This window comes from Gymnoscopelus microlampas (genome assembly GCF_963454915.1).
Source record: "Gymnoscopelus microlampas genome assembly, chromosome: 22".
Lineage (NCBI taxonomy): Eukaryota > Metazoa > Chordata > Actinopteri > Myctophiformes > Myctophidae > Gymnoscopelus > Gymnoscopelus microlampas.
In genome coordinates, this window is record NC_139959.1 from 29,344,367 (window position 1) to 29,364,945 (window position 20,579).

At 48.7% G+C, this 20,579-nt stretch overlaps 1 protein-coding gene across 1 annotated transcript in view; it reads left to right on the forward strand.

Moving 5' to 3' along the window:
• Positions 1 to 19,921, forward strand: part of zeb1b (zinc finger E-box binding homeobox 1b) — a gene marked incomplete at its 3' end in the record, with an annotated part of 64,306 nt that extends 44,385 nt beyond the window's left edge. The window contains exons 2-8 of the mRNA XM_084048152.1: positions 4,481 to 4,636; positions 10,874 to 11,035; positions 13,169 to 13,371; positions 13,995 to 14,100; positions 14,780 to 16,500; positions 17,738 to 17,918; positions 19,017 to 19,921. Coding sequence (XP_083904278.1) covers positions 4,481 to 4,636; positions 10,874 to 11,035; positions 13,169 to 13,371; positions 13,995 to 14,100; positions 14,780 to 16,500; positions 17,738 to 17,918; positions 19,017 to 19,921 — 3,434 coding nt within the window. The remainder of the gene's footprint in view (positions 1 to 4,480; positions 4,637 to 10,873; positions 11,036 to 13,168; positions 13,372 to 13,994; positions 14,101 to 14,779; positions 16,501 to 17,737; positions 17,919 to 19,016) is intronic.
• Between the last annotated feature and the right edge of the window lie 658 nt (positions 19,922 to 20,579).

Consider the following 20,579-nt stretch of genomic DNA (forward strand, 5'->3'; position numbering starts at 1 on the left):
ATACAGTATTTGGAGGTCAGTTTAGTTTAGTTTTATGTAACTGACTGACAACTTAAGTGACAATACTAGGACTGCATTGGCAAAATGCATTTTGCCAAACCGCTTAAAAAGTAAATAACTAGACCAAAACGGCACCAGGGCAATCTGCAGCATGCGTCACACAAAAATGGACTCCATTTTTACACTCTAGGGGTTAAACTACCACTCAGGGTTTCGCTGTGTGGCAACATGAAGGGCATGGTGTTCTTTGCTGTCAGAGGAGTGAGAACTTGCCTGCCAATGAGAACCCCCTTTTCAAACAGGGATACAGGGGCCCGTTTGGGGTGCGAGAGCATGGCAGTCCCCCCGGGGACGGCCCTGTCCCCGTCTCACTGGCTGATTACTGATGCGGCTTGGCAGGTGTCATAACAAAACAGCCTGCTGAGGACCAGCAGGCATCTTTAGAGTGTGGTCGACACAGGCTGCCCGGCATCGTCTTTAAATAGGCATTGAGCGATTCGCAGAGCGCACAAGGGCGACGAGGAGGGCAGGGGGAAATCCACGCAAGGTGGGTTTTATTCGGTTTACTGCTGTTTACTTTGGAACCTTGATACTTTTCATTTGGTCGCCAGTTGTGCAGCAGGGACTGGAGACATGTGTTGGAAAGATGTATAGGTGAGGCTCTTGCTTCACACCAGCGTGTCAGCCAGCCCCAAGCACTTTGTCAAGGAACATCAGTGTTTGCATTGGGACCAGAGGGCTTGAGGTCTTCCCAGGTAAAAGTCTGACCTGGGTGATTTACGGTTCTCTGTGTACCAACTCTGTGGATGTAGACCTGTATGCCTTTGGCACCAGAGCGTTTTGCAAACCTCGCCCCCATCATTTTCGTTGGCTTATGCTGTCCTCTCTTTGGCTGTGTGTAAGGTTATGTTCAGAGTCAGACTATTCTAGGCATGTCAGGGCGAAGGTTTTAAATGTATTTGTTATTCACACATGTGCAAAAATAGCTGTTGTACAAGCTCACAATGTCATTATGGGCTTGTAAGATCAGCTATTCTCTCTCAATACAGGGGCTGCTGGTGCCTTGAGATTTAGACTTTTCCAGCGTTGCGCCTTGGGCACAAAACATTTGAAAACCACTGAATTAGAGCATAGAAATTGGTCGTTGGCTATTATTTTCTCAGGAGCTCAACGAACTGCAACCTACGTGTACAAAAGTAAAGTTTGAAGAAACCACGCTTCTCACCCCTCCTCCGCGTTTCAAATGCGTTTTCATGTAGCTGTGTAGGAGTTGTCCTCCTGTTGTGTGTTAGCATGCTAGCGCTAATGAGGCCAGCTGTCCAAACGCTGAGCCGCTCCACCAGAAGGGCCCTCTGCCTTTGTTTTTGCTAGGTGTTACAGTGCTTGTGAGAACACACACTTTAGCTGCAACAGTGGCGCCAACCATTTGGCACAGGGAAAAAAACTACTTCCTGCTTGGGCTTTTTATCCTCGCTATTACTCTTTCCCCCTGCACCGTCTCCAGTCCCTCTCTCTCCCGGAGTTTGCTGTGTCTTAGAGCAGGATTTCCTATTTTTATTGTCCTCCGCACCATAGACAGCTTTTATCCGTACATCAAAGCATCGATTTTCTTTATGCAGCTTTATAGTTGATCATTTTCTCTGACACCGCCGGCGCAGTGTGTTGCCATTGTTATCGCTGACCTCAGCTCCACACCTGAGCGCCTGTGGCCCTAAATGGCCTCTCGGGTTCCGGAGAGAGAGAGAGAAGAGCCGCCTCTTTCAAAATGAAGTGTCGCTCCTCGCCTCGACTGCGGGGAGCGACAATACATCACCTGGCAGAGCCGCTGTGACAAGAATGGGAGGAGGAGAGGGAATGAGAATAAGAGAGAGAGAGAGAGAGAGAGAGGGATGGGGGTGTCGATTGAGAGCAGTGAAGGAGAGAGAGAGGCGAGGGAGAAAGCAGGCAAGCAGAGAGGGTGGAAAACAAGACAGGGTCTAATAACAGCATGGCTTCCCTGTGGATCTCCGACGTCATGTTGACGATGTCAGTCTAGCCAGAAATTTGAAACGTGTCCACACAAACGAAATGTATTCACAAAAATGGGGGAAATATTCAGGGACTAGTTCCCATGGCCTTCTGGTGGCCTGCACAAGAAACTTGGCACCGATCGGTGTTGTGGTTTGCCGAGGTTAGCTGCATACGGACGAGTAGACGAATGGACAAAAGGACACATGAACGCTCTTCTAGATGTTTCGCCCCTTAGGCGCCGTGCCGTAAAAAAAAAGAAAAAAGATAATAATAGTACATTTATGGAAGGGAGAGCGGATGAGAATGAAATTGCTGTCCATGAGTCTCCTGATGGTGAAACCGTATGAAGGTTTAGCAGTGCAGCGTGGCTGTGTTGACCCTGTGAACACTCACCAAGTAACGCCCTCCCACACACACACACACACACACACACACACACACACACGCACACACACACCCACGACTCCCCTCTCCCCCCCGTCCATCCCGCACCTCCCCGCTCCTGCCTCCCCCGCAGTATGACCTCCCCGCGTCTATGGGGAGTCTGTGTGAATGCCAACCAGGTGTAGGAGAGAGAAAAAGAAAGACCTCGCCTTCACTGTCAGGGCCGTGAAAACAATTCGCATTGATTGAAACGGAGGATGGCGATTCCCCTGGCTACGGTTCCCCCAGGACAAAAATATTAGCATCCGCTACAGAGAGGGACCAGCGGGGCGGGATAGGGGTAAACTACAGATAACAATAGCGTGCGTGCGTGCGTGCGTGCGTGCGTGCGTGCGTGCGTGCGTGCGTGCGTGCGTGTGTGTGTGTGTGAGAGAGAGAGAGTTCAGGTGCGATGCATTGGCAGTATGTGTTCAACTTGTGTTTGTTTGTGTGGGAAGGGCTTGCGTGTGCACACTCAGGTGCTAGCTGCTACAGCAGCAGAATGTGAGGTGTGTGTGTGTACACGTGTGTGCGTGTGCATGTGCGTGTGATAGAGTACCAGAGAGGTTGCTTGAGCGTTGTTGCTTGGGCACTCTCTGCTGACTGGGCTGCTCTCACCAGAGAATTGATTTGGCCTCCGAGAGGATAGGCAGCACTCAATGAGGAACAGAGGGATGAGGGAGAGAGAGAAAGAGAGAGAGAGAGAGCGAGAGCGAGAGCGAGAGCGAGAGAGAGAGAGAGAGGGTGAGAGGGTTTGAGAGTGGGAAGGAGTGGTGGAGATACCACAGGTGGACATTGGAAGTGAAGCCAGGAAATGGATTGAAATGAAAAGAGATACCTGGAAAACACCAAGCCACCAAGCCCCCCCCCACACACACACACACACACACACACACACACACACACACACACACACACACACACACACACACACACACACACACACACACACACACACACACACACACACACACACACACACACACACACACACACACAGAGCCTCAGAGTCTGTAATAAGCTTGTCTCTAGGCTCCTTTTGCCCATAACACAGCTGGCCAGGTCACGCTGACTACAAGACAGCACGCACAAACCCAACAGAACACCTCAGCCAGCTATCTAATGACTTCAGAGACTGTTGTTATTTATCTGTGAGTCTCCGCACTGTATGCGTATAGTATGTGTGTAGATTCCCTGCTTGGCTATGTAAGTGCTGTATTTATATGCGTGTGTGGGTAATTTCATGGAGCCGGATGTTGTGTAACTGATCATATCATGTGTTGTTCCTACATTTGAAGCCTGATTTATACTTAGTTGAAATTGTGTCACGCACCAAAGATTTCTACAAGATTTCTACAAGCTTACAACGAATCGAAAGTGTGTCGCGTTGTGAGCTCGTTGATCGGCTATTTTCGGTGCAAGACACTGGCACGCAACTAATTATAAATCAGGCTTAACATCGCTGCTTACTGGATCTCCTTGGCTGTGGCCAACTAGCCAGTCTCACAAGAGATATCAATCTGACAATACCTGACCTCTGATGATCATTCTATATTCAGAGCAGCCCCCCATTCTTAAGGTTTATACATAGTAATAAACAGAGTGGTAATTTAACTCTGGATTTCGCTGCTTAAGTTTACTCCATCATCCTCAAAGGATCATCGAAACCAAGTTGCATATCTAGAATTATTTAGTCTTCAGGTTTTCTGCCTCACTGGATGGCACTATAGAGCAGTGGCGCGAACAAGATCACTTAACTCATGACGTCAAGATCTGGTCTGTGCTTAGGCACCAGAATGTCCCCTTTGTCCCAGGGGTCAACCCTGTGGCAGAGCTATGTCCGATTGATTTGTGTCTCCAGCTCCCCATCTCCCTCTACCTTTCAGTTTTATAGTTCTGACATTTAAACGACCCAGTGTGTTTGACCTCTTCGTTCCAATGTCCTTCATATGCCCCATATATTATCTCAGTATTCTCATCATGTTAATGGTTGTGATTCTGTGCCGTTTTTTGAACAGTCATTCTAACCTTCCTGTCCCCCCTGCAGTGACCAACTACAGCAACGTGGTGGAAGCCGGCTCAGAGTCGGACGATGAAGACAAGCTGCACATCGTGGAGGAGGAAGGCAGCTTGCCGGACGGGGCCGATTGTGACAGCGCCCTGCCTGAAGACGAACACAATGGGGAGCACTGCTGGGAACAAGGTGAGGTGCAGGCACAGGCCTTCTATTCTATTCTGTACTATTCTACACTATGCTGTTCTATTCACGCATGCATATTGCATCTTCGTTCCTTTGAAGCACGACATTATGTGACCGTCTACACAGTCGTTTGTTGACGAGGGTTCATGACATTTTCTCTGATCTCGTACTTGTGAGTCACTCTGGATAAGAGCATCTGCTAATGCCTAAAATGAAATTGTACTATTCCATTCTATTCTACTCTATTCTGTTATATTCTAAGCAACCGTCCACTCACCATGCACTTGATGTGCATGGTGGCAAAGGGCGGATATTACAACTTAAGAGTTACATAAAACACACCGGAACATTGATTCATTTAACACTCACATACTTAAGTGTAACATATTACCGACTGGCGTCTCTACCTCCTCCTGTCTCCTTCATAATTCCTGCCACTGTTAACGCCACTTCTCATGCAACCTTTGTTCCGAGGTTTTTTCAAAGGGTTTTTTGTTGTTCTGAGTGCCGCTGTCACATAGCTTCTTGCACTGACCTTAGCTGAGGTGAAATGAAGTCTAAGTTAAGAATTGTCCCATTGACATCCGTGCGCAGCCATCAAGTACCAGCCTTTGTGTCATTGTGAGACAAAGGTGTAAGGAAACAGGTACTGCACACGGTGGGTTTCAGACTAAGGCAGGAAATGTGATATTAAAACAAGGACAATGCCAACACAGTCAGAGACCTTCAAGTACAAAAAAGTCTCCCGCAACCAAAAGGGCTAGAGGAGTACATAATGTGACCGGTGGGCATTTGGCGGGGCCGCCCTGAACTTGTCTTTACCTCAGCCTACGTGGAAGTGACATCAGCGACAGCCCCCCCCCATCCCACCCCCACAGGAAGACTTGACGTCACTCCCCCTTGGCACAACAATGCCAGGTGTTGAAGGATGTCGGTGTTTCAACCTGGGCCCAAGGCCGCCATGCTGTGCTCCTGACCTCAAGCTGTGTGTGTGATCCTGTGGATGTGTGGTTCATGTGTTCATATGCGTGTGTGTGTGTGTGTGTGTGTGTGTGTGTGTGTGTGTGTGTGTGTGTGTGTGTGTGTGTGTGTGTGTGTGTGTGTGTGTGTGTGTGTGTGTGTGTGTGTGTGTGTGTGTGTGTGTGTTTGCTGTGGGTCTGGGGCCCGTGCCAAGTACAGTATGTGCAGCAGCAGTGTGACGGGTCCACATGTAATGTAATAAGACACTTTGACTGGACATGTCAGCCGTGAACGTGTTTATTTTGGGGCGTTGCTGCTCATGGTTTTGGCTCGGAGCGCTCGCCGGTGAGAGACGTGTTGGGCCGAGGCAAAGGCTGAGCACTTGTGCTAGCATTGATGATTAGGCAAGGGGACAAAAAAGTAAACAGGAGTGAGAATGTCCGGTGAGCTATCGCTTTCGGTCCGGGGGGGGGATTTCTTTACGAATTCAGTCAAGTTCCTGTCAAAACGGCTGCCTGTTGCTGGGACAGCCCTTTGAGGTCATTTAGATTGCTTTCAGAATGGACATGTATTGATGTATTACTTTTTGGGCATCGACGCACACACGCACGCACAAGCACAAGCACACACACACACACACACACACACACACACACACACACACACACACACACACACACACACACACACACACACACACACACACACACACACACACACACACACACACACACACACACACACACACACACTCTCTCTTCTGGTATACACAGACACCTCTCCCACAGACTGTGTTGCTGTTTTCATCACCATTATCCCATCTCCACGGCCCTCTCCATCTGTACCTCCTTGCAGAAAGGGAAAGTTGCGGAAGAAAAATGTCATTGGTTTTGGCCGGGCCCTGTGAACATTAAACACTTCAAAAGCATGAGTTATACTGAGACAGCCCAGAGAGCTGGCCCTGCGCCACACTTCTGCCCCATCAGTCACATTTTCTTTCACTTGTGCCTCCCCCCTCCCCCCTCTCTCTCTCTCTCTCTCTCTCTGTCTATCTAGCTATCTCTCTACCCCTTTCTCTTTCACTCACAGAGTAATTTCTCTCTCTCTGTCCCCGTCTCTCTCTCATCTCATACGTCAAGCAAAAAATCTCCTCTGTCACTCTCAGGGACCGGGTGAAGAAACATGGAGAAAGTCGCAATCCTTGCTTTCCGTAAGCTAATCGCTCTCTCTCTCCCTCCCTCTCTCTCGTTCCTTGCTCTCCTTTCCTCTGTCCTGGCCAGCGTTGCTTCCCCAGAACAGTCCCTGGCGTAGCCTTGAAAAGCAACCACCACCCACTAATCTTCTCCTCACTGCGGCCCCGGGTTAGCTCGCTCTAAATTAAAGCCTCGACGCCCCCTTTTTCCTCCTGCGCCGACTCCGCTCCGAAAACCGAAAGGTGGTTTTTCAAGCACGTCGCCATCAGTCTTCTCCCTCCCCTCCCTTTCCCTTTCATCTTTCATCCTCCCCTCTCTTTCTCTCTCTCTCCGTTCCTCTTGTTCCGTATAATGCGTCTTGATTATAAGGTATCACGGGCCCCCTGCTCGCTGTCATTACCCATTCACTTCTAAATGATTATCTGCTGGGGGAGAGGCAGCCTGGTATCGGAGCCGTAAACTGCAGCCTGCCGTCCACTAAGAACAGGCTGGCTGACTTACTCCCGGGGAGGACAAGAGGTTGTGCCTTCTTACATATGATGAGTCCTGGAGCGTGATTACATCTCAGAGACTATAGGGTGGAGTTGCTGAGTTGTTATGCCGCGTGGGAGCAAAGACACTTTAATGACAGTAAGAGGCCACTTTTAACTAGTGGACTTGGTATAATATCATTCAGGCAGGTTGTGAAGTCACAAAGCTATCAGGTAGAAATGGGAAATCTGTTCTCATCATTAAGACTCTGGTCAATATATACCTGACGTATATATATTGTAGTAAATCTGATGATATACACGTGCCGTTTTCTAAGGATGGATCACGGTGAAACACAGAATAGTCCACCAGATGATAGTTTCGGTATAGGACACACAGGAACACCTACATTCCTGTGTGGATTATGTCATGTTGTGATGTTCAGATAAACTGGGCCACCCTTCTTGCACAGGAAGGAAGACTCTCCAGAGAGCTGGGAAAGCTGTCTTCCAGATCCACAGAGACTAGGAGTGTGATAGGAGTAAGCAATGCATGACTGAATAAATCATGACAATACCTAGTGATTATTCTCCATCTTATTTCCTGTTGTTGCTAGAGGGAAGCATAGCAACGTTACTCGTTGGGAATCTAAAATAAATACTTGTGGTGTTTATCGAAAGTCCTTATCAGTGATGTCTCTCTCAACCCCCGTCGTCAAATAAAAGAGAGGATGGAACCTATAGGACGGGTCTGGATGCACGATCGCAGGAAGCAGGAGGGGTAAAGGTCAGCCAAGGCAGGAAATGCATCATGGAATCATGTTACAGAGATATAAGCATAAGAGTACACGGAAGGAGGGGGGGGGGGAAAGAAGAGGAGGAGACAGTACTCTGTGTTTGAATAAGAATAGCCATAGTATTAGCTGTGGTTTTACAGCCAATACAAAAAGAAAACATAAAAACTGGGACAACCTCTCGGGACATTTTTGTGTTCCTTAAAATATTTGACACGTATGCCGTGCCCAGCCGTGTGTTCACAGCCCTGCGTCAGCACATAAATGAGCCTGTGTGATGTTTCACCTCCGGGAAGCACAGACCCTGATAACATAGAGCCGCCTCGTCCTGCCTGCGAGCCCTTCTGGCCTCGAGTCGTACTTCACACAGACCTGAGAGGGACACACACGCACGCTCTCATACACACGCGCGCACGCACAGCACACGCACACAGCTTGTCACACCATAGCACTGCAGAGACCCCCCAGCCAGGGAGCATACCTTCCTCATACACACACACTCGACATTCCGGATGTTGAGAGGGTGGGGGAGAATCACAGACACATCAGCACTTTCATGAATCCCGCAGTCGTTGTTTTTCATGTCACTCTAACAAATTGTGTAAATGTTGCATTTTTATGTTAGGCTGCAATGCATCTACAACACAACTTACAACCTGTGATTGGAAAATGTTATGGTGCAAGAAAAAAGAAACAAAGATGTTGTTCACATGTGAACAGAGCCTGTAGTTGAAGCTATTCAGGCCGTGAGAGAAAAGTAGTGTGTTAATGTGAGGGTCGGCAGACTGTCTCTGCTGTGGGATGAATAATCCAACAATCCCTCTCTCTCTCTCTGCACCTGTCCTCGCTCTCTCTCTCTGTCTCTCTGTGTGTGTGTGTGTGTGTGTGTGTGTGTGTGTGTGTGTGTGTGTGTGTGTGTGTGTGTGTGTGTGTGTGTGTGTGTGTGTGTGTGTGTGTCTCTCTCTCTCTCTCTCTCTCTCTCTCTCTCTCTCTCTCTCTCTCTCTCTCTCTCTCTCTCTCTCTCTCTCTCTCTCTCTCTCTCTCTCTCTCTCTCTCTCTCTCTCTCTCTCTCTCTCTCTCTCTCTCTCTATCTCTCCCCCTCTCTCTCTCCTTTTGCTGTAGCAGTTCCATTCTCTCTTCGTCGATTACGCCCACCCATATCTCCAGCTCACCTCCCCACTTATCCTATTGGCTCTCTCTCCCCCCCCCCCCCCCCCCTCCCTCTCTCTCTCTCACTCTCACTCTCACTCGCACACACATGTTGGCTGGCGGACAATCACTTTCTCTCAATTCTCACATGTTTTGTTTTGTGGTGGGTGGATCCACAAAACGTCTTTACCAACCATAGCAACAAATGATCCACTCATTGGCCTGTGTGTGTGTGTGTGTGTGTGTGTGCACGCATTTCGCATCTGTGTTAAGGTGCACCGGAGGAAGCCAGCATTCACTGGGCCTTGCTTAGTCACATAGTGCAACACATGTTCCCCTCTCCAAGGAGAACACAGCTGGCCTAGTCCATCAACACACATTCACACACATGCGCGCGCGCGCACACGCACACACACACACACACACACACACACACACACACACACACACACACACACACACACACACACACACACACACACACACACACACACACAGTACAATTCACAATGCTCAAACCTCAGCTGAAGTGCTAAACCTCATCCCTAAAGCATTTAGCTCAATAAGCCGTCTACATCCAGTCTCTGTATCACCAGTAGTTGAACTATACTTTTAGCCGATAGTTCAGCCCTGCACTGCTTACACTGTAAATGATATGGTGCTCGTACACTTCCCTATCCATACAGGAATAATGTTGGGTTTTTAATCTGCGACACGCTACACTCCTGTTCCGGTATCCACTTCAGGAAGCTCTGTGAGGGCAGAGACGGAAAGAGGGGAGGAAGCTTTCGTACACCCTAAACTCTGTCCTCAGGTTACAGTTCCTATATAAGCCTCGGCTCGGTAATTAGCGCTCATTAGGCTAGCTTGCTAGGCTTATGTGATGTGCAGGAAAAACACACCCGGCTCCCACGTGCGGGGTCTCATTTACCTTGGGTATTAAGTACAGTTTTAAGGCCAAATGTGTGTGTGTGTGTGTGTGTGTGTGTATTTATGAGACGCAGAGAAACAGAATACTGTATGTGCGTTCATGTCAGCGTGTGTGTGTTTACAAGACACAAAGACAGAACATGCACTAGTTTATCTTTACCTGCCACAATAGATTGGGGCAAAGGTTCATCATCTAATTATCAGTGTTGTGGCCTCAATAATTAAGGACCTACCTACAATTCTGAATTGCAACAAGCCATTCAGTTCTTACAAAGAGCTCCTCCATGCTTGTACAGTAGCCCGGGCTCTTTTGATGCTAATTAGTTTCCCCAGTCTTTTGTTAACCGTGGCATTCAGCGTGTTTTTTTTTTGCTCTCGCTGCACACCTCATTCCATGCTGGTGAACATGTCGTGATCACGAGCTGAGCTCATCCATTGATGACACCCGCAGAGCCTTTATGGATTATTATCATCACTAATCCAAATGTTTTGTACATACATGCAGTGTACAGTGATGTTAACACAACAAAGGCCTGTGTTGTTCGCTAACGAAGGACTTTCGCTGCCAAGATTTTAATCATGCTTCCCTCTTCTGCGAATGTGTGTGTGTGTGTGTGTGTGTGCGTGTGTGTGTGTGTGTGTGTGTGTGTGTGTGTGTGTGTGTGTGTGTGTGTGTGTGTGTGTGTGTGTGTGTGTGTGTGTGTGTGTGTGTGTGTGTGTGTGTGTGATTGTCCCACATCCCAGTGAGGGAGGAAGGTGTGTCAGACGGTGAAGATGACGTCAGCACAGATGTTCTGATGGAGGAGATGCTCCAGCAAGGAGACACGGCTGTCATCTACCCAGAGGCTCCTGAGGACGAGACACCACGCCAGGGGACCCCCGAAGCCAGCGGCCATGACGAGAACGGTACTGGCACTTAACCCGCTGAGCCCTATGTATTTCGTGGCGCGATGAATAGCGAAAATAGACGGCACATGCAGTGCTGGAAAAAGTAATCAAATGTTTTACTCAAGTAAAAGTATCAATACTGCAATGTAGAAGTTCTCTGTTACAAGTAAAAGTCTGGAATTCAAAATTTACTTGTGCAAAAGTACAAAAGTATTGGTATCAAAATGTACTTAAAGTACCAAAAGTAAAATTGTAGTGGAGTAAAAGTACAATATTTGCCTCTGAGATGTAATGTAATGTAATGAGTAGAAGTAAAAGTACTGAAAATTGGAAATACTCCAGTAAAGTAAAAATACCTAACAATTATACTTAAGTATAGTACTTGAGTAAATGTACATAGTTACTTTACACCACTGGACACATGTACAAGCTCACAACGCAGTAGCTCTGTTATTTTGGAAACCTTTTGAGAATTATGCCCAAAACAGGGACGCAAGGCTTGCACAGGGTAACAAGATGGGGTCCAATAATGGCGTGGTCCCATGTTGATCTCATACTGATGATGATAATAAAGGTGCTTGCACTCAGCTATTACAATTTATTTATGGCGTATTGATGATGTATTGATCATCTCCAAACTTGTGCAAGGTTTCAGTCTGTTCCGAGCCCCGCTGTTTTCCATTATAAAACTGAAGTTAAATATTTCCAAAACATACTTGAAAATGCATGGAGGCACTAAGTTGGCCTACTTGGTGTTCACAAAAGCATGATCACTGATCGGTCCAGTGGATCGCGAGATTAGCTCCAGACAACAAACAAACAAACAAGACAGACAGACAGACAGAGAGCCAGCCTCTTACACTGTAAAAAAACAAAAAAACATCCAGGGAACACCATAATCTGCTGCTTGGTGCATTAATGGGGTGCTGGAAATGCTATTTATACAGTATATTGTTTTCAGCAGTGAGCTGAACAAAAAAGAAAACAACACCCTAAGGCTCACTTGAACAGAGCCATGCTAATAATACCCAACCCCATCATTTCCACCTGAGAGCTCCCAGGCATTGAGCTCTCACACCATTACTACCCCCACCTGGTAATTACCCTCCCTCTGGGCATCACTCTACCTGCCCCTCTCTCTCACCTCAGGTGTGAACTCCACCCCGTTAACACGCCGGTCCAACATCATTACGCACACAGCAATTTGTTAAGTGCAACACAACTGGGGCCTTTATGGCTCAAGGGCTTTTGGCTTTTACCTGCCGCCGTCGAATGGAGGGGAAATAAACACAAGGGGGTGGGGGAGGCGGGGGGAAGAGAGAGAGGAACAGCAACACCTGAGTAAATTTTGTCACGTCTGTGTGAGCGGTGACTCACCGCTACCTGGGCGATAATGTGTGTGCGTTCCCATCCCCACGCTCTCACCTGGCCCTTAGGGAGGCTTAATACATCACCTGTTAACAAAGTAATGCTTTACCTGTGTGGGAGCTGGCCAGGCAGAACAAGCCTGCCCTGCACAGAGGAGAAACTGAACCCCCCCCCCCCCCCCACCCCCGGTCGGCGTGCTAGCTCGAATCTAACGGGTCCGTTTACCCAGCTTGTTTTTCTATACGTGTGGGTTTTCATTTCTAAAGACTTTGAAAAGACAATAGGCAAATCGAGTGACGAGACTCAAAGATTCACTTGTCAGCAGGATTTGTTTATTTTACCATGGAACACTAGTTTTGAAATCACAACGGTAAGCTCTGTACCTGTGTGTGTGTGTGTGTGTGTGTGTGTGTGTGTGTGTGTGTGTGTGTGTGTGTGTGTGTGTGTGTGTGTGTGTGTGTGTGTGCGCGCGCGTGCGTGCGTGCATGCATGTGTGCGCGCTATGCTGATCATGACAGGGACTTTAATCAACTTTTATCCGTGGGGTTACCTGGGGGCTATTTACCTGTGGGGGAGGATCTGTCAGTTATTGGTGAACTCACAGAGGAGTGTTACAGTGTCTATCTGTGACATCAAAGGGCCTTCTCTGCGCCTGAGTGGACAACCCCTTTAACCTATTACACTGTCCATTTCACTCTCTGCGACTCAAATCGACAAATTGAACCGTCACATGCACATACTGAACCATCTTATCTCTCCTCCCTTCTTGTATCCTCCATCCAGGCACTCCGGATGCGTTCTCCCAGCTCCTCACATGCCCCTACTGCTCGCGTGGCTACAAGCGCTACAGCTCGCTGAAGGAACACATCAAATACCGCCACGAGAAGAGCGAGGACAACTTCAGCTGCTCCCAGTGCAGCTACACCTTCCAATACCGCACACAGCTGGACAGACACATGACGGCCCATAAGACCGGACGAGATCAGGTATGTACAGTATTTACAGTACAGGAGTTAGTCATTAGAAAGGTTTAGTTGAATCACTATTTAACAAATAGCATATCTACAAGCTCACAGTGCATTGCAGCATATGCCGTGATCGTCTATTTGCGTGTAACAAATGATAAAATAGGCCATAAGTGGTTAACCACTTGAGCCCTAGCCTCCCTATTCTGGGGGGGACATTCGCTGACAATAGCCGATGTACAAGCTCACAACGCATGAGCTTGTAGATCGGCTATTTTCGGCGAAGAGATTTGCTCCAGAAGGGGGAAAGAACGCACCAACAAGTACAGTGCCAATTCAGGTCTATTTTACCAAGTATAGAGGGTCTGAAGCATCCTCAAGCGTAGCGGAATTAAATCAAGATGTGTATCTGAATTATAGAAGTAATTGTGTTCTGTTATATGATTAGGAAATTATACTATACTGCATCAAAACTCAGTTTGGTTTGTTATCACGACAGATGTGGACACAAGCAACTTGCAAAAAAAACAAACAATCAAAAAGAACTTTTGTCCTTGATTGATTATTGGACGGGTCAATTGCTATCAGTTCAAAGGCCATGTTTTCACTGCGGTCTGAACAACCACTCTCCCTTTGTCTCGCAGAGACACGTCACACAGTCCGGAGGCAACCGAAAATTCAAGTGCACTGAGTGTGGCAAAGCGTTCAAGTACAAACATCACTTGAAGGAACATCTGCGTATTCACAGCGGTAAGTCCACAACCTCTGGTCACTACTAGCAGCATTCAGCATGTGCATTTGTAGTGTGTGTGTGTGTGTGTGTGTTTAGTAGCGTGTGTATGGGTGTGTTTAGTAGTGTGCGTGCGTGCATGCGTGCATACGTGTGTGCGTGCGTGCGTGCTGCCGTAGTTATTGAGATGACTCACTGCCATAATTATCTATTGGCAACAGATGGCTCAATAAACCCCCCCCCCCCTCCCCCCAAAACAACATATTTATGTTTTATTTACGTTTTAGCCAGTTCCGTGTATTTAGATCGTCTCGATCGTGTTTCAGTGCATTGTGTGCTCCTTCTTAATGTGCCATAATTGTGTTTCTTTTGGCATTATGGGATAGCAATTAGAGGGGCATTTCCCAACGGTACCATTCCATCAGCGTTTAAGCATCATTGAAATGCATTAGAGCTCTTTCCTGCCTTATAGCTCATCTCACTCCATTCACTAATGGAAGTTTGTGGCTCTCTCCCTCTCGTTCTCTCGTTCTCTCTCTCTCTCTCTCTCTCTCTCTCTCTCTCTCTCTCTCTCTCTCTCTCTCTCTCTCTCTCTCTCTCTCTCTCTCTCTCTCTCTCTCTCTCTCTCTCTCTCTCTCTCTCTCTCTCTCTCTCTCTCTCTCTCTCTCTCCCACACACCTTGTGGGTTTTCTTTTATAGGGGAAAAACCCTACGAGTGCTCCAACTGCAAGAAGCGCTTCTCCCACTCAGGCTCCTACAGTTCCCACATCAGCAGCAAGAAGTGTATCAGCGTCATCTCAGTCAACGGCAGGCCGCGCTCAGGGAACATCAAGACCCAGCCCCAGTGCCCGTCTCCAGCCCTGCCCGCCTTACCCTCCTCTGCCCTCCGCACCCAGATCCGGGACAAGCTGGAGCACAGCAAGCCTCTGCAGGAGCAGCTGCCTCTCAACCAGATCAAGAGCGAGCCGGTGGACTATGAGTACAAGCCGGTGGTGATGACGTCGTCGGGCGGCGGCAGCAGCAACGGAGTTGTTTTCGGCGGTGGCGCAGCGGCTTCCCTGCAGGGCGCGCAAGTGCAAGCGGTGGTGTTGCCTACCGTGGGCCTGGTGTCGCCCATCAGCATCAACCTGGCGGACCTGCAGAATGTTCTCAAGGTGGCCATGGACGGGAACGTGATTCGCCAGGTGCTGGAGAACAATGGCAAGGGCCAGGTTGGGCTCCACCATCAGCAGCAGCTCATCCCTATCAGTCTGCCCATTGTGGGCCAGGATGGCAACACGAAGATCATCATCAACTACAGCCTGGACCCCAGCCACGCCCAGCTCACAGCCCACAACCTGAAGAAGGAGCTCCAGGTTACTGTGCACGACACCACAGAGGTCAGCAAGGGCCAGAAAGTACCCGAAGACCTCACGGTCAGAACCACCAGGGACATCGAGATGAAGGAAATTGACGAGGAGGGGAAGACCACTAAAACCTGTCTCCTGTGTGATAACTGTCCTGGAGGGCTGGACACACTCCACGCCCTCAAGCACTGCAACAAGGACGGTCTCAGGCTCAACGGAGCAGGTCTCGATAAATCAGAGTCCCCCATCGCCGCCCTGCTGGCTGATGGAGGGCTTTGCAACCAGCCCAAGAACCTCTTGTCCCTGCTCAAGGCTTATTTTGCCTTGAACGCGGAGCCCACCAAGGACGAGCTGACCAAGATTTCGGACTCGGTCAGCCTGCCTACTCACGTGGTCAAGAAGTGGTTTGACAAGATGCAGGAGGGTCATATCCCCCCGGGCGCCCCCACACCGCCCTCTGAGGAGGAAGACGCCTGTGAATCGAACAATGTGGTGTCTCTGGTGCCCGGAAAGGACAAGGCAACATCGAGTCCCTCCGGGACGCAAGGCAGCCCGACGGAAGCAACCCCAGCGGAGGTCGACGGCTCTCACAGCTCGCCAGCCTCCCCCTCGCCACTAAACCTAACAGCCGGGGGTCCCCTGTCCCCTCAGACCACTGAGGGCCCCCTGGACCTGTCCCTGCCAAGGTCCGCCAGAGACGACGCAAAGAGGGCGGCGGCCAAATCCCTCGTCCACTCCTCCCTCTCCTCTGGCTCTGCCAATCAGGACGAGCCCTTGAACTTAACTTGCATAAAGAAAGAGGCGTCACCACTCTCAGCCGTGGGCGGGGGCCACTCCGTCCCCGTCTCGCTGTACTCCAGCCAGCCAAGTGCCAACCACATTAACATTATGACCACTCAGCTGCCCACCCTGGTGGCTATCACTGACCAGAGCCATGTGTCGTGTTTACGGGCGCTCACCAACAGCAAACAGACTATCCTCATCCCACAACTGGCCTACACATATACCACTACAGCCAGCAGCCCCGCCGGCACTCAGACACAGGAAAAGACCATCCACCTCAACGGAATCAAGGTGTTTATCTTTCCATTCCATAACTGTAGTGATGTCCATTGAATGAGAGGCATGGCCGCCTCATTGCTCAGAGACCACGCATGCCATGAGTTAGCAAGGGGAGGAAGTTAGAATCATTTTTTCCACATGAATAAGTCATCTTTAATTCTTTGGTAATGTTGGGGGAACTCGCCCAGTATACATGGGAGTCTGTTGAACTGACTTGAGTTCCTCTGGAGGTCTGCCACACTGGAACCTATTCAGTTACTGATAGCAGCACTGCATGTTCCTGACACAGCAACGTTGTCTGTTTTGGAATCAATTGGGTTTTTCCCCCTCTTTTCAGAGACATCTGACAAAGCCTTTAGTCCAGACCATTATCTCACACTGTTCCAACGCTTGTCAGGACATGATAGATACAATAGATAGAAACCATCAGAAACCCAATCAATAAGTCATATACAGAAATGTCAGAATTCATCTCTTTGTAAAATGATAGCCCTTAATAGTTGTTCATTTCGTGGACACCTAATGGGCCCATAATGATGGATCCAGGTCTATCTGTGTGTATGAGTGATCTCTCTGGGCTGTCACCCAGAAGACATGAGGCTGCACTTACTGCAGAGCCTTTATTGATCTGTTGGAATCTGTTTAAACGCTGCACCTCGGCCTGCCCCATTGATTTATTGTTGTTGTATTATGCTTTCATGTTAAGTGGATTGGCACAGAACCTGCCCTGTTAAAAAGAACTTAGCAACGTATATGCAGTATCAGTTCCTTAATAATGTCCCATGCAGCAAAAACTCTTATTATATGCTTGCTCTGTATTTCTGTTTCACAAATTACCCAAAATATCTATTTTGGATACTTGGGAGTCATACAGTCCAGTCATATAAGGAAGCCGTAGGAGTTCTCAGCAATGTGCTTGTAAGTGAACACAGTATGAGTGTTCGAATTGCCTGGTCACGTTGAGTCACGGCAGTTTTTCTGGCCAAAGTCAAAACAAATAAAGTCAAACGGACCGTTTTGTGTGTGTAGGTGATTTTGATCTCACAAGGGAATCCAGACAGTACTGTAGGCAGGATGTGGACATGGTTCGACCCACAGCATCATTTCCTGTCACCCACGTACAGTCTGACTAGCTTCAAAACCATTTCACTTGGCAGGGCTGATCAATTTGATGATTCATTAATTATCTGTAAAAATTGAAGGTTATGACTGTGAGTTCTTATCAGGCCATTTCTCTCTCGTTCTGCAGGAGGAGAAACAGGACACCAGCTCCGAGGGTGTGTCCACCATGGAGGAGCAGAATGACTCGGACTCCGGCCCCCCGAGGAAGAAAATGAGGAAGACGGAGAGCGGGATGTATGCCTGTGACCTGTGTGACAAGATCTTCCAGAAGAGTAGCTCGCTGCTGAGACACAAATATGAACACACAGGTAAAGTAGCAATGCACTCTGGGAGATGCAACACCCCCTGCCAGTAGAAACATAGGGCTAAACGTTGACCTTGCACTATGACCTTGACTAATTTGAAAATCAATCAATCAATCAATCAATCAATCAATCAATCAATCAATCAATCAATAGTGCAGGTCCTGATCCTTCCACCAATGCATCTTATGTTCAAGTTATCACTGTGACAGACAAACACGCAAACAAACAGACGCCAGCGATTACAGCACACCCGCTCCACTGGGTGTGGGTGTAATTAGCTGTTCCAAAAACACACCCTGTCGTGTTTCTTCTTTTCTCTTGTGTGTTCTGAGCCTACGCACAAAACACAGCCTTTATTCCTATGCTCACAAACGGGCCCTCAGTGTCGACGAGACCCACTGGAAACGTCTCTCGCTATCACTCACCGCTGAGCTCTGGGAGAGATGACTCAGGGTTAAAAACTGAGGGGGATTTCCAGCTATCGCACGCTTGCAGAGCTCCACAGCGTGCAGCAGCATTGGGTGGACACCCCCATTCCAGTAGGTATTACTCAATACGCACAGAAGAGGTCTGAGAATGTCTTTCCGCCAACTCCCCACCTCCACCCTGCCAGCTACATAACCTTACGTACACACATGTGAAGTCCTGAATGTTGCAACAGGCGAGCTCTGGTAGTGATTTGGAAACGCTCTGAGAAGTGTGGATGATGGCGCGGCCAAGCCCAGGTCAACGCTCTCCGCTTGCTTTATTGCTGCGATACCTGGCGAGCAACCACAGTGTTCAGCTCCAGATGACCTCACCTAGGCTGAAACATGCTGTTCCCTGTGTGGATAAAGTGGCCTTGAAGCCTTTCAGGCAGAATCTTGTTGTGGTTCTTGTTGTATTGTTTTGATATATTTTCCTTGGATACGTTGATGATAGATATCACGGGCTTTTGCAAGGCATTGGCACCGTGCAGCTTCTCGCAGCCACGTGGGGGTGGGGGTCTTCTCTTCCCACATGTGCTCCGTTTCGATCAGTGACCTTCCATCCTGTTTGGCGTGTTGGATATCAGAGTCGTTTGTATGTTTACGACGTGTTTTATTCTCTCTCTCTCTGCAGGGAAGCGGCCCCATGAGTGCGGGATCTGCACGAAGGCCTTCAAACACAAGCACCACCTGATCGAGCACATGCGCCTCCACTCCGGCGAGAAGCCCTACCAGTGCGACAAGTGCGGCAAGCGCTTCTCGCACTCGGGCTCCTACTCCCAGCACATGAACCACCGCTACTCCTACTGCAAGAAGGAGGCGCAGGGGCAACGGGGAGAGAGCGCGGGGGGCCAGGAGAGCCCCGAGGAGGAACCGGAGACGAGGGAGGAGGAGATGGAGGCGGCCCTGAGGCGGCCCTCGCCTCCCCCCTCCCACGCGGACTCGGACGAGCGAGGGAGCAGCACCCGGGAGGACGAGGAGAGTGAGGAGGAGTTGGAGGAGGAGGAGGAGACGACGAGGAGCGGTGGCGGGGTGGCGGAGGGAGATGACGAGGGAGTTGTGGACATGGACGATATCCAGGTGGTGCAGATAGGGGACGAAGGGGGAGACGAAGAGGAGGAGGAGGAGGAGGAGGAGGAGGGAGAGGGGAGAAAGGAAGACATGGATGAGAACGCAGAGAGAGAGGACATGGAGGAAGGAGTGGTGGAGAGCATGGTGGTGGGGGCAGAAGAGGGGGAGGAGGAGGTGACAGGCACGGAAGTCAAGCAGGAGGAGAAGAGAGAGGAGGAGGAGGAGGAGGCAGACACGAGGCAGGAGGAGGTGCACGAGAGCGGCCAGGTGGAGAACGACGGAGCCGGAGAGGAGTCCGAGAAGGGGGCGGAGGCAGAGTGCGCAGGGGCGGAGGCGACGCCGGCGGAGGCAGAATCAGGGGAGGGAGGGGAGGTCACGGAGGAGGCGACGGGAGGCGAAGCTCACGAGGACGCGGTCTGCGAAGACGAGAAGCAGACGCCGGCGGAGGAGGAAGCAGAGACTGAATGATGGAGCAGCTAAGCCTGTGATTATTACAGTATACCCTCTCCCCCTGATGAAACGGAATCAGTCCCCGTCTCTCCCCTCAGGAGACCGGAGGCTAACGGGATGAGAGCAGGAGACGCACGTTCTCGCTCGCTCGGACAAATGCGTTTCAGTTCACTACTGTGTAGAAATCCAGGTGTGCCTGAACAAAATACTAGTGACTTTTCTGCAGAACGTCTCACGTATGTGTGTGTCTATATATATATATATATATGCATATACATATATATATATGCATATGTATGTATATATATATATATATGTATATATATATATATATATATATATATGTATATATATATATATATATATATATATATATATATATATATATATATATATATATATATATATATATATATATATATATATATATATATATATGAAGAAAGACAAAGAAGACAAACGTGAATTTTAACGATGGAGGAAATGCATTACACAGACTTTGGAAGCTAGAGCCGACATGTTTTAGATAATGTTTTATTACTAAAACAACCTTGGGTCTTTTCTTTTTATCAGTGTTACTAATTTTATCATTCATATTTTAACCTTTAAAAAGCTGTACAGTTGGGAGATATTTCTATAACTTTTTATTGCCAATGAACAAAAAAGAAAAAAGAAA